The 15,016-nt window shown below is 39.4% G+C and overlaps 1 protein-coding gene and 1 long non-coding RNA gene across 6 annotated transcripts in view; both read right to left on the reverse strand.

Moving 5' to 3' along the window:
- The window catches only part of CFDP1 (craniofacial development protein 1), a 143,721-nt gene extending 128,789 nt beyond the window's left edge, over positions 1–14,932 (reverse strand). For all 5 annotated transcript variants that reach the window (XR_014257006.1, XM_082439214.1, XM_082439213.1 and 2 more), the window contains exon 1: positions 14,727–14,932. Coding sequence is in view for 4 of the 5 variants with exons in the window: in XM_082439214.1 (XP_082295340.1) it covers positions 14,727–14,790 (64 nt within the window). In the remaining variant the exon portion in view is untranslated. The remainder of the gene's footprint in view (positions 1–14,726) is intronic.
- LOC309649359 lies at positions 11,853–14,720 on the reverse strand. The gene is made up of 2 exons (XR_014257054.1): positions 14,329–14,720; positions 11,853–14,197 (listed from the first exon to the last, which is right to left on the reverse strand). It is a non-coding gene; the product is annotated as an uncharacterized lncRNA (long non-coding RNA).
- Positions 14,933–15,016: the final 84 nt, after the last annotated feature.

Here is a 15,016-nt window from a genome sequence, read left to right on the forward strand (position 1 = left end):
AAGTCACCCAGTTCCTTCCATGTAGCTGTAGCTTATTCATTCTCATCCCTAATATTATTTCATCATATGACTATACCACAATTTATTTATCCATTCCTCTGTTGATGGACATTTGGTTTGGGGCCATTACAAACAGGGCTATTTTGAATATTCCTGCACATCAAATTAGTTTTTAAATATTTCACTCACAATGAACTAGGACCACCAAACACTGAGGAAAGCATCCAATATCAAAGGCAAGACTGAAAACAAACAAAGGAATTAAGAGGAAACAAAATTAGAAAAAAAAAAACTTTATAATTTATATCCTCAAAGAGACATCCACAAAACAAGAATAAGATGACTCAATAATTTTCAGAAAATGAAAAATAACATTATAAAACTCCTGAAAACTACAAATATGATAGCAGAGATTAGGAAAAGAAAAAGAACAAAGATGATGAGAATGAGCCAGCTCTACTAAAATCTGGAGAATAAGCATTTGAGGCTGTCGGAATAGTAAATATAAGGGTTCCAAAATGGAAGCAAACTTGGCATCTTAGACACCAAGTGGTAAGTGAAAGTGTTTCATGAAGATACTGAACACACAAATGTAATTTTGCTTCCTCCTGAAACCTGAGTAAAATCACTACAACAAAAGGACTTTTAAAAGACAAACCCACAGTGGTGGGTACCCAGCTGTACTGTAGTTGTTTATACAAATAGAATATAAAAAGGCAAAATTACAAGGAAAAACAGAAAACTAATGAAAATCGTTATCTGTAAGGGTCAGGGCATAAGACAGTGGGGTAAGCAGGGGTAGCAGAAGCAAGAGTTCTCTGTGTTTATTGCTCCGCAGAATTCTGAAAATCCCTTAAATTGAGCAAAGTTTAAATAAACATATAAACATAACCAAACTGATAACACAAGCCACAAAGAAAGGATTTACTCCAAGGACTTTATTTATTTATTTTTAATAAATTTATTTATTTAATTTATTTATTTTTGGCTGTGTTGGGTCTTCGTTGCTGTGTGTGGGCTTTCTCTAGTTGCGGTGCTCAGGCTTCTCATCACGGTGGCTTCTCTTGTTGCAGAGCATGGGCTCTAGCCATGCGGGCTTCAGTAGTTGCAGCATGCAGGCTCAGTAGTTGTGGCTCACAGGCTCTAGAGCACAGGCTCAGTAGTTGTGGCACATGGGCTTAGTTGCTCTATGGCATGTGGGATCTTCCCAGACCAGGGATCGAACCTGTGTCCCCTGCATTGGCAGGCTGATTCTCAACCACTGCACCACCAGGGAAGCCCCTCCAAGAACTTTAGAAACAGTATTTTGACTGTTCATCCTTAGCAAGATGCATTCTAAAGACCAAGAAAGTTCTATTCCTAGTAGTAACATCGGTGTTGGTATTTTGAAACTCTTCCTTTTATTACAGGTAAAAGAAAGTTCAGTAGTTCTACTAATCATGTTAGGAATCCAGAACTTCAGAGTAAGAAATGACACACAATTATAAAACCAAAGAAATTAAGAAATTAAATGAAAACAGATGTTAAAACTGAACTTAAAATTCAGCACTCACCTCTTTTTAAGATGAATATTTTCTAGCTTTGTTCACTGAAATGGCATAGAATCAATGTCACTCTAGTAGCAATGAGCATTTCTTTAAAGTTCAGATTGTATTCTTTGATATGACTCAACACAAAAATGGCTACCTGAAAAGGCCAGCTAATTTCAAGTCTGAGGGAAGGAAAGCACAAGGTGAAATGGGGACATTTTGCTGTGCCAGAGAGCAAGGAAGTTATTTAAGAATAATGGGTCACGTTAAAAGGATATAAGATCCAGCCTGAAAGAACTTTTAGTGTCCAAAAGTGATGACCTGACCATTAAAACGAATAACTGTTAGACTGAAACACACTGAATCTATAAAAAACTGTGACAACTTTATGATATTCTGATGACTAATAAGAACCTGCAGTATAAACAAACAAACAAACAAAACAACTAATACTAAACTTTCATTGGGTTATTTGTATGGAAATACGTTAATATAAATGTTTCAGACATTACATGAAATTTCTAAAAATCTTATATGTTCTGGTATAATGTTATGTCATAATCCTAGTTATTACTTTAAAATGTATATCTCAGAAATAACTAATTTTCTTGTCAACTGCATTATTACGAACTTTCATCAAATCTTTAACCGTGGTCATTTTTAAGTCTTTTGTCATTTACAGACAGTTCTGGGTGTACTCTGATGCTTTTGCAAATATGTTCCTATAAAAGGGTTTCATCTTCAAGAAATTCATGGAAAAGACTCTGACAAGTACAGGTTTCTGGTAACTGTACTACTGAACTGAATGAATAAGCATTTTCAGAACTCTAATGAAAAACTGATGAACTCATAAAAGTGCTAACAAAAGATCAAGATGAAAAAAAAAATTAATTACATGGGACTGAGTGAACTGATGAGGATGAGTATAATTTTTGTGATTTTCTGTTTGAATTAAAAAAAAAAAATCCCACAAGGACTCAGAGGCAAAGAATATACAAATCAATTTTCACTGCAAAGTAAAGGAGCTGTTACAGTGGAGGATTACTGGACTGAATGTCAATCTTATGACATAGTATGAGTGTGTTTCATGTTTGGTAATTGCAATCATTGTTGCTTTTGTTGTGGTCATCCATGTACAATGCTTGGTGTCAGTCTATTTATCTCTTGTAAAAATAAAATACTGTGTGTGTGTGTGTGTGTGTGTGTGTGTGTGTGTGTGTGTGTGAAAAAAAAAAAAAAGACAGAAAAAATTATTTGTACCAGGGCTTCCCTGGTGGTGCAGTGGTTAAGAATCTGCCTGCAAATGCAGGGGACACGGGTTCGAGCCCTGGTCCGGGAAGATCCCACATGCTGTGGAGCAACTAAGCCCGTGCGCCACAACTACTGAGCCCACATGCCACAACTACTGAAGCCCGTGCACCTAGAGCCCATGCTCCTCAACAAGAGAAGCCACCGCACTGAGAAGCCTGCGTACCTCAGTGAAGAGCAGCCCCCGCTGGACGCAACTAGAGAAAGCCCACGCGCAGCAACGAAGACCCAACACAGCCAAATATAAATAAATTAAATGAATTAATTAAAAAAAATTATTTGTACCATTTTAGGTTACTATTAAGATTACTCCCGAGGAAGACCCTGGACTTCACCAAGGAGGATACCCCACGTCCAAGGACAGAGGAGAAGCCACAGTGAGACGGTAGGAGGGGCGCAATCAGAGTAAAATCAAATCCCATAACTGCTGGGTGGGTGACTCACAGACTGGCGAACACTTATACCACAGAAGTCCACCCACTGGAGTGAAGGTTCTGAGCCCCACGTCAGGCTTCCCAACCTGGGGGTCTGGCTACGGGAGGAGGAATTCCTAGAGAATCAGACTTTGAAGCCTAGTGGGAATTGATTGCAGGACTTTGACAGGACTGGGGAAAACAGAGACCCCACTCTTGGAGGGCACACACAAAATAATGTGTGCATCGGGACCCAGGGGAAGGAGCAGTGACCCTGGGGGAGACTGAACCAGACCTACCTGCTGGTGTTGGGGGGTCTCCTGCAGAGGCGAGTGGTGGCTCTGTTTCACCGTGGGGATAAGGACACTGGCAGCCGAGGTTCTGGGAAGTTCTCCTTGGCGTGAGCCCTCCCAGAGTCTGCCATTAACCCCACCAAAGAGCACGGGTAGGCTCCAGTGTTGGGTTGCCTCAGGCAAAACAACCAACAGGGAGGGAACCCAGCCCCACCCATCAACAGTCAAGTGGATTAAGGTTTTACTGAGCTCTGATCGCCACAGCAACAGGGAGGGAACCCAGCCCCACCCATCAACAGTCAAGTGGATTACGGTTTTACTGAGCTCTGACCGCCACAGCAACAGTCAGCTCTACCCACCACCAGAGCCTCCCATCAAGCCTCTTAGATAGCCTCAACCACCAGAGGGCAGACAACAGAAGCAAGAAAAACTACAATCCTGCAGCCAGTGGACCAAAAACCACAGTTACAGAAAGAGAAGATGAAAAGGCAGAGGGCTATGTACCAGATGAAGGAACAAGAAAAAACCCCAGAAAAACAACTAAATGAAGTGGAGATAGGCAACCTTCCAGAAAAAGAATTCAGAATAATGATAGTGAAGATGATCCAGGACCTCGGAATAAGAATGGAGGCAAAGATTGAGAAGATGCAAGAAATGATTAACAAAGACCTAGAAGAATTAAAGAACAAACAAACAGAGATGACCAATACAATAACTGAAATGAAAACTACACTAGAAGGAATCAATAGCAGAATAACTGAGGCAGAAGAACGGATAAGTGACCTGGAAGACAGAATGGTGGAATTCACTGCTGCGGAGCAGACTAAAGAAAAAAGAATGAAAAGAAATGAAGACAGCCTAAGAGACCTCTGGGACAACATTAAACGCAACAACATTCGCATTATAGGGGTCCCAGAAGGAGAAGAGAGAGAGAAAGGACCAGAGAAAATATTTGAAGAGATTATAGTCGAAAACTTCCCTAACATGGGAAAGGAAATAGCCACCCAAGTCCAGGAAGCACAGAGAGTCCCATACAGAATAAACCCAAGGAGAAACACGCCGAGACACATAGTAATCAAAGTGGCAAAAATTAAAGACAAAGAAAAATTATTGAAAGCAGCAAGGGAAAAACGACAAATAACATACAAGGGAACTCCCATAAGGTTAACAGCTGATTTCTCAGCAGAAACTCTGCAAGCCAGAAGGGAGTGGCATGATATACTTAAAGTGATGAAAGGGAAGAACCTACAACCAAGATTACTCTACCCGGCAAGGATCACATTTAGATTTGATGGAGAAATCAAAAGCTTTACAGACAAGCAAAAGCTAAGAGAATTCAGCACCACCAAACCAGCTCTACAACAAATGCTAAAGGAACTTCTCTAAGTGGGAAACACAAGAGAAGAAAAGGACCTACAAAAACAAACCCAAAACAATTAAGAAAATGGTCATAGGAACATACATATCGATAATTACCTTAAACGTGAATGGATTAAACGCCCCAACCAAAAGACATAGACTGGCTGAATGGATACAAAAACAAGACCCATATATATGCTGTCTACAAGAGACCCACTTTAGACCTAGGGACACATACAGACTGAAAGTGAGGGGATGGAAAAAGATATTCCATGCAAATGGAAATCAAAAGAAAGCTGGAGTAGCTATACTCATATCAGATAAAATAGACTTTAAAATAAAGAATGTTACAAGAGACAAGGAAGGACACTACATAATGATCCAGGGATCAATCCAAGAAGAAGATATAACAATTATAAATATATATGCACCCAACATAGGAGCACCTCAATACATAAGGCAACTGCTAACAGCTATAAAAGAGGAAATCGACAGTAACACAATAATAGTGGGGGACTTTAACACTTCACTTACACCAATGGACAGATCATCCAAAATGAAAATAAATAAGGAAACAGAAGCTTTAAATGACACAATAGACCAGATAGATTTAATTGATATTTATAGGACATTCCATCCAAAAACAGCAGATTACACGTTCTTCTCAAGTGCGCACGGAACATTCTCCAGGATAGATCACATCTTGGGTCACAAATCAAGCCTCAGTAAATTTAAGAAAATTGAAATCATACAAAGTATCTTTTCTGACCACAACGCTATGAGATTAGAAATGAATTACAGGGAAAAAAACGTAAAAAAGACAAACACATGGAGGCTAAACAATACGTTACTAAATAACCAAGAGATCACTGAAGAAATCAAAGAGGAAATAAAAAAATACCTAGAGACAAATGACAATGAAAACACAACGACCCAAAATCTATGGGATGCAGCAAAAGCGGTTCTAAGAGGGAAGTTTATAGCTATACAAGCCTACCTAAAGAAACAAGAAAAATCTCAAGTAAACAATCTAACCTTACACCTAAAGAAACTAGAGAAAGAAGAACAAACAAAACCCAAAGTTAGCAGAAGGAAAGAAATCATAAAGATCAGAGCAGAAATAAATGAAATAGAAACAAAGAAAACAATAGCAAAGATCAATAAAACTAAAAGTTGGTTCTTTGAGAAGATAAACAAAATTGATAAGCCATTAGCCAGACTCATCAAGAAAAAGAGGGAGAGGACTCAAATCAATAAAATCAGAAATGAAAAAGGAGAAGTTACAACAGACACTGCAGAAATACAAAGCATCCTAAGAGACTACTATAAGCAACGGTATGCCAATAAAATGGACAACCTGGAAGAAATGGACAAATTCTTAGAAAGGTATAACCTTCCAAGACTGAACCAGGAAGAAATAGAAAATATGAAGACCAATCACAAGTCATGAAATTGAAACTGTGATTAAAAATCTTCCAACAAACAAAAGTCCAGGACCAGATGGCTTCACAGGTGAATTCTATCAAACATTTAGAGAAGAGCTAACACCCATCCTTCTCAAACTCTTCCAAAAAATTGCAGAGGAAGGAACACTCCCAAACTCATTCTATGAGGCCACCATCACCCTGATACCAAAACCAGACAAAGACACTACAAAAAAAGAAAATTACAGACCAATATCATTGATGAATATAGATGCAAAAATCCTCAACAAAATACTAGCAAACAGAATCCAACAACACATTAAAAGGATCATACACCACGATCAAGTGGGATTTATCCCAGGGATGCAAGGATTCTTCAATATATGCAAATCAATCAATGTGATACACCATATTAACAAATTGAAGAAGAAAAACCATATGATCATCTCAATAGATGCAGAAAAAGCTTTTGACAAAATTCAACACCCATTTCTGATAAAAACTCTCCAGAAAGTGGGCATAGAGGGAACCTACCTCAACATAATAAAGGCCATATATGACAATCCCACAGCAAACATCATTCTCAATGGTGAAAAACTGAAAGCATTTCCTCTAAGATCAGGAACGAGACAAGGATGTCCACTCTCACCACTATTATTCAACATAGTTCTGGAAGTCCTAGCCACGGCAATCAGAGAAGAAAAAGAAATAAAAGGAATACAAATTGGAAAAGAGGAAGTAAAACTGTCACTGTTTGCGGATGACATGATACTATACATAGAGAATCCTAAAACTGCCACCAGGAAACTGCTAGAGCTAATTAATGAATATGGTAAAGTTGCAGGATACAAAATTAATGCACAGAAATCTCTTGCATTCCTATACACTAATGATGAAAAATCTGAAAGAGAAATTATGGAAACACTCCCATTTACCATTGCAACAAAAAGAATAAAATACCTAGGAATAAACCTACCTAGGGAGACAAAAGACCTGTATGCAGAAAACTATAAGACACTGATGAAAGAAATTAAAGATGATACCAACAGATGGAGAGATATACCATGTTCTTGGATTGGAAGAATCAACATTGTGAAAATGAGTATACTACCCAAAGCAATCTACAGATTCAATGCAATCCCTATCAAATTACCAATGGCATTTTTTACGGAGCTAGAACAAATCATCTTAAAATTTGTATGGAGACACAAAAGACCCCGAATAGCCAAAGCAGTCTTGAGGCAAAAAAATGGAGCTGGAGGAATCAGACTCCCTGACTTCAGACTATACTACAAAGCTACAGTAATCAAGACAATATGGTACTGGCACAAAAACAGAAACATAGATCAATGGAACAAGATAGAAAGCCCAGAGATTAACCCACGCACCTATGGTCAACTAATCTATGACAAAGGAGGCAAAGATATACAATGGAGAAAAGACAGTCTCTTCAATAAGTGGTGCTGGGAAAACTGGACAGCTACATGTAAAAGAATGAAATTAGAATACTCCCTAACACCATACACAAAAATAAACTCAAAATGGATTAGAGACCTAAATATAAGACTGGACACTATAAAACTCTTAGAGGAAAACATAGGAAGAACACTCTTTGACATAAATCACAGCAAGATCTTTTTTGATCCACCTCCTAGAGTAATGGAAATAAAAACAAAAATAAACAAGTGGGACCTAATGAAACTTCAAAGCTTTTGCACAGCAAAGGAAACCATAAACAAGACGAAAAGACAACCCTCAGAATGGGAGAAAGTATTTGCAAATGAATCAACGGACAAAGGATTAATCTCCAAAATATATAAACAGCTCATTCAGCTCAACATCAAAGAAACAAACACCCCAATCCAAAAATGGGCAGAAGACCTAAATAGACATTTCTCCAAAGAAGACATACAGACGGCCACGAAGCACATGAAAAGATGCTCAACATCACTAATTATTAGAGAAATGCAAATCAAAACTACAATGAGGTATCACCTCACTCCTGTTAGAATGGGCATCATCAGAAAATCTACAAACAACAAATGCTGGAGAGGGTGTGGAGAAAAGGGAACCCTCTTGCACTGTTGGTGGGAATGTAAATTGATACAGCCACTATGGAGAACAATATGGAGGTTCCTTAAAAAACTAAAAATAGAATTACCATATGACCCAGCAATCCCACTACTGGGCATATACCCAGAGAAAACCGTAATTCAAAAAGACACATGCACCCGAATGTTCATTGCAGCACTATTTACAATAGCCAGGTCATGGAAGCAACCTAAATGCCCATCAACAGACGAATGGATAAAGAAGTTGTGGTACATATATACAATGGAATATTACTCAGCCATAAAAAGGAACGAAATTGAGTCATTTGTTGAGACGTGGATGGATCTAGAGACTGTCATACAGAGTGAAGTAAGTCAGAAAGAGAAAAACAAATATCGTATATTAATGCATGTATGTGGAACCTAGAAAAATGGTACAGATGAGCCAGTTTGCAGGGCAGAAGTTGAGACACAGATGTAGAGAATGGACATATGGACACCAAGGGGGGAAAACTGCGGTGAGGTGGGGATGGTGGTGAGCTGAATTGGGCGATTGGGATTGGCATGTATACACTGATGTGTATAAAATCGATGCCTAATAAGAACCTGCAGTATAAAAAAGCAAACAAAACAACTAATACTAAACTTTCATTGGGTTATTTGTATGGAAATATGTTAATATAAATGTTTCAGACGTTACATGAAAAAAAAAAAAAAAAGATTACTCCCTACTTTGAAAATTGGAAATTAAGGGAAATGAATTAAACATTTATCCTGCCCCACTGACAAGGAAAAGTTACACTTTCAGAAGAACATCTAACAATAAATGTACAAGAACCACAAAATTAGAAAACCATCACTCTCACACTGTAATGATCGTAGTAATCTAGGCAAGGATTATCAAGTAATGTTAAAAACAATTTAAGTTTTAACGATTAAGTATATTACCACACAGAATACTTTCCAGTTCTAAGAGAAAAAATAATTACACAATAGAAGGATCAAACTCTCATCATTCTGATCCAGAAGTCAAAACCATGGGAATTAACCAGGTATTTTGTGTTTTCTGATGTTATGCATTATGAAACACTCAAGTCATCTATAATTTATTTTAGGTAAAATTATTTCATTTGAATCCACCAAGCATTTAGATCTAACTTCCAATTTAACGAAAATTCAAGGGACAAAGGAACAACCTAATACCATGAGGGAGCAACCAAACAAAATCAGAAGGTGAGACATTCTGCAGGACATACAGCCTGATCTCCTAAGCCAATCTAAGTCACAGAAACAGGAGTGTGCTATATTAAAACATATTTCAGGGATGGAACAACTGGATGGTACATGTAGTCCTGAACTCAACGGTGATTTAAACAAAAAAGCTAAAGCCATTTTTGAGTCAAAAGGGAAAACTTGAATATGGTTTGTATATTAGACGAGCTGAAAGTTTACTGAAATGGACAGGGACAGAATGTTCACTGAAAAGAGCAGGTTACCAAGTAACATGAAAAAACTACGATTTCAGGTTGGGGAAAAATACAAATAACTACACCTGGGTATAGAAAAAAGATCAGAGTGGGTTTCAATAAGGGATCAATACTGATAATCTCTGGGTGGTAGGAATGTAATGATTCTGATTTTTTATGTTTAATTGCCTGCATTTTCTAATTTTCTACGAAGTTCATGCACTGCTTTTGTAATAATATAAAGTTATTTTTCTTCATAAAAATGGGTGAATGTTGCAGACAGTTCAGACAAAGAGATGCATATGGCTCTGGATCTTAAACATGAAAAAAGATGCTCAATATCACTGATAAGAGAAAAGCAAATTTTAAATTACACAAACAACCACAAAAATCATGCAGTTACTATAAGAGTAAGAAACAGAATAACAACCCTATAGACAAAGAAAGCACAAAATGAACAAATCTTTTTTTAATTGAAGCTCCAAAGACTCAGAGCTTCCATCACCTTTTCAGTCCCCCATGCTTAATTTAAATATGAGTCAAACAACTAAGAATCACCAAAAAAATCTGAGAAAGTGTCTAACATAATAATGCCCAACACAAATGTACAGGGTGAATAAAAATCACCTTAGCGGAAAGAGATTGTTTCCTCATTCTATCAGGCTGGCATTATTCGATACCAAAACCAGGCAAGGAAATTACAAGAAAACTACAGACCAACATCCCTCATAAACAGATGCAAAACTCCTCAACAAAATTCAGTAATGTAGAAGAAGAATAATACATCATGACCAAGTAAGTTTTATCCCAGAAATAAAAGGCTGTTCAAAAATTTTAAATCAATCACTGTAATTCATCACATTAACAGATAAGAGAAGAAAAACCACACAATCAATAGATGGAGAAAAAACATTTGACAAGATTCACCTCTCAGCAGATTAAGAATAGAGGCAATTTCTTTAACCTAATAAAACACATTAGGGGCAGTATATGCAGACTGCCAGGATTCAAATCCCAGCCCAGCTACTATCTAGCTGAGTGACTTTGGGTTCCTCAGTTTCTTCATGTGTGGAGAGCACAATAGCACATACTTGATAATGTTATGTGACTGAGTTAGTAATGAGTTAGACAATGTAAAGTGCTTAAAACACACACAAAAGGCATCTATGAAAAACCTATAGCTAACATTATACCAAATGGTGAAACACTGATGCTTTCTCCTTAAGATTGGGAACAAGGAAAGGATATCCACTCTCACCTCTCCTATTCAATATTACATTGGAAGTCTTTACCAAGTACAATAAGGCAAGCAAAAGAAATAAAAGGTATGCCTATTGGAAAAGAGGAAATAAAACTGTTTCTATACACAGACAATATGATCTAATTTGGGGGGGAGGGGAGGGTAAAGGTGGCCTTGGAACTGTTAATTTTAGCGGCGGTTACATAACTCTAAGCATTTGTCAAAAATTCATAGAACAGTATAATGAAGAATGAATTTTACTGAGCATAAGTCAAAAGTAAAAAAATTTAAAGCATTATTATTATTATTATTTGATAGGTAACAAGTGGATTTATTTAGAGCAATACACATTCCATAGGAAGAATGCGGACCATCTCTAAAGGCAAGAGTGGTCCCAGGGCATGGGGTCATCTTGGAAAGTGAGAGCAGTCATGGGAGAAACACACTCCACAGAGTGTGGGCCATCTGAGAAGGCAAGAGGCCTTAAAGCATTATTAATATCCACAGAGCAATAAGACACTGCACACATGAAACAAGAACATGATGCTATTTTAAAATTGAAAAACAAAGTTATTCAAAATTAAAAATATCGAAGGGCCAAATCCAACACTGATACAAGAAAACAAAGCACATGCTGCCCAGTGGCTTCTGGAAGTTCCTGGTCCACTATGTCAAAGAGCTTGAAGTGCGGCTGATGGGCAACAAATCTTACAGTGTTGAGACTACTCCCAATATCTCCTCCAAGAACCCCAAAGTCACTGTGGAAAGAGCAGCCCACCTGGCCATCTGAGTCACCAATCCCAATGCCAGGCTGCACAGCAAAGAAATGAACAGACAGCTCGTGTACACATTGCATTTGTGTTAATAAAAGCCATAAAACTCGGGAAAAAATATGTAAAGAGAAAAAAAACTCAACAGAAGAGTTGGATGGTAAAATACTGAAATATTCCCATAAAGTGAAAAAGAAGTCAAAGGGTTAGAAAATAGGATAAAAATAGAGGAAGGGACTTCCCTGGTGGTCCAGTGGCTAAGACTCCCCACTCTCAATGCAGGGGGCCCGGGTTCAATCCCTGGTCAGGGAACTAGATCACACATGCCACACTAAAGACTCCGCATGCTGCAACGGAAAGATTCCGCGTGCCACAACTAAAAGATCCCACACCTGAAGACGAAGAGCTCACGTGCTGTAGCTAAGACCCGGCGCAGCTAAATAAATACATACATACATAAATAAATAAAGTTTTTTTTAAAGTTTAGCAAAAAAAAAAAAAAAGTACAGGAAAATAAAACCAGTCCATAAGGTCTAACGTAAGATTCAACACATCAATAATGATGATTCCAAAAAAATAAAATGGAGAAAACTGTCCCCCCCAAATTTAAAAAGTTCCAGAAGTGTCTTCCCTGGTGGCCCAGTGGTTAAGAATCCGCCTGCCAATGCAGGGGACACGGGTGCGATCCCTGGCCCGGGAAGATCCCACATGCCGCGGAGCAACTAAGCCGGGGTGCCACAACTACTGAGCCTGCGCTCTAGAGCATGCAAGCCACAACTACTGAGCCCATACGCCGCAACTACTGAAGCCTGCGTGCTCTAGGGCCTGTGCTCCGCAACAAAGAGTAGCACCCGCGTGGCAACAAAGACCCAACGCAGCCAAAAAAAAAAGTTCCAGAAGGCCCAGCAGAATGGATGAAAATAGACTCATACCAAGGTACAGCATATCACTGTGAAATATCAGAAAATATCAGAAACAAAGAGACGATTCTATCAACTTCCAGAGACAAATTTTATATAAATGAGGAAAAATTAGTGACAAAAGAGACTTTTTAATAAAAACACTGGAAACTTAGAAAATAATGGAGGAATACCTTTAAAATTCAGATAGAAAATTATTATTATAGAATGCAGCATTATTATTATAGAACACATAATTCTATACTAAATTAGTAATCATGCCTGAGGGCCAATATTTCACTATTTTTAGATAGTCGAGGTCTCAAAAAAAAAATGTTTCTAAAAAAATGCATCTTTCCTCAAGAAGTTATTTGAGGATTTATTCTCATTTTGGTGGAACACACCAAGAAAGAAGACATCATGGGACCCAAGGAACAGGGAATCCAAGAGAAAATGGAGGTAAAAGGAACATGCAGAGTGGTGGTGATGATGGAAAATCTTAGGTTCCAAAGTGGTAAAACCAAGACAAACTGGAGCAGGTCAGACGGCAAAGATGGACTTCAAAAAGTGAAAGATTATCTAATGGATCTAAATATCTTGGGAGATGATTTAGACAATTTTGAAAGTTCCGGATCAAATCAGTAGTAAGTACATAGACTAAGCAACAACAACAAAATGGCAATTATTAACTCCAGAGAAAACTAGTGCAGGAAAAGCAATAACTGTATATACCACATGGTCAGGCCTGAACAAGATGTCCACAAAGTAATTACAAAAAAAGGAAACACAATACCAATCTAACCCAAATTAGACATAGGAACATTGGCAGGCTGGGGAGTTGGGGAGGGTCTGAAGGTGAAACGGTGAGACTAAAGAGATTGTTAAAATAACACCTAACATGGATGGGTTAAGTCAACGGACAATGGAAGTACCAATTTTTAAAAGTAGAAAGCAGTTTCTTCCGGGGAGGATTGACAGGTATGAGGGGTGAGGGAAACGGTTCAGTTTCAAAAATAAGCCTTTCAAAAATATTTGACTATTTTGAAACAGGCGCATGCATAACTCTGATTAAAATGAAAACTAGTTTTCAAATGATCACACTGGCCGATACCGAAAGACCAATGTTGGTGGATAAGAATGGAACCCGGGAAACCAACTGGGAAGCTATGGCGAGTCTTAGTGTTAATGGTAGTTCAGTAAGAGCGAGATTGGTGAGGAACTGATCAGAAATTAACCTTCTACGCAGACACAAACAGAACTTAATGATTGGTTAGACCAAAACAGTGAGAATAACGACAACTCCCAAGGTTTTGTTTTGTTTTTAACCTGAGCTATTGTACGGGCAGATACCTCTAAATGAGATGGGGAAGCCTGCGGAAGGTACAGGAGGGCGGAAGGGGTAGGTTTGGGTGACATCTATTTTGGCCCGGTTCGGTTTTAGAAGCCTATACAAAAACAAGAAAATCAAAGGTCTGATCAGAGAGCAATGGGTATAGACGTTGCAAAGAGGCAAAGAGCATCATTATGTGAACTTTTTAACAACCAGATCCCTTTTGAGGACAGAAAGTGAAGAGACCTATCTGGAACGTGATGCTAGCTGGCAATTCTCTGGGAACGGAAGGCCTGGCGATAAGACTGCCTTTCAGAAGATTTCAGGGCTGGTGAGGGTACGCGATGACCGACCACCGCCAGCTTCACCAGAGGCAGGGCGGAGTTCACGTGCCGGTTCCCGCGCTCCGAGAGGGGGGCGGCGGCCGAAGCCAGGCCGTGAGGAGCAGCTGCGCAAGACGTCCCCGTGCACACTTCCTGGGCCACGGGGGCCGCACGGTGCGAGGAGGCGGGCGAGGGCGCGGGGCGGGGACGCTTGAGACCCGCGCCACGCGGCCACTGGGCCCACGCTCGCCGGGCAAAGCGCGCCTCACGTGAGGCGCGGGGCGGGACAAGCCGCCTCTCGCCCCAGGTGGAATCGCTCACCGGATGGCACGTAGTCTTCGTCCTCCTCTGAGGTGGAGAAGTCTTCGGAGTCGAATTCCTCCATGTCGCTGCCGCGCGGGGCGAACAGAGCCCGCAGCAGCTACCCCCAACGGCAAAGCTCTAGGGAGAGACCATAGATAGAGCTGCTGCAGGGGCGGCGGTAGCTGGGGCGGCCCCCGCAGCGTGTGCACAGGCGCAAAGAGTGCTACGTGATCCAAATGCGACACTTCCGGGCCAAAGCCTCGGGCTTGACACTACTGTGGCGATTGGCGGAACACGGGCTCCGTGCT

Source organism: Balaenoptera physalus, assembly GCF_965194825.1.
Source record: "Balaenoptera physalus genome assembly, chromosome: 19".
Lineage (NCBI taxonomy): Eukaryota > Metazoa > Chordata > Mammalia > Artiodactyla > Balaenopteridae > Balaenoptera > Balaenoptera physalus.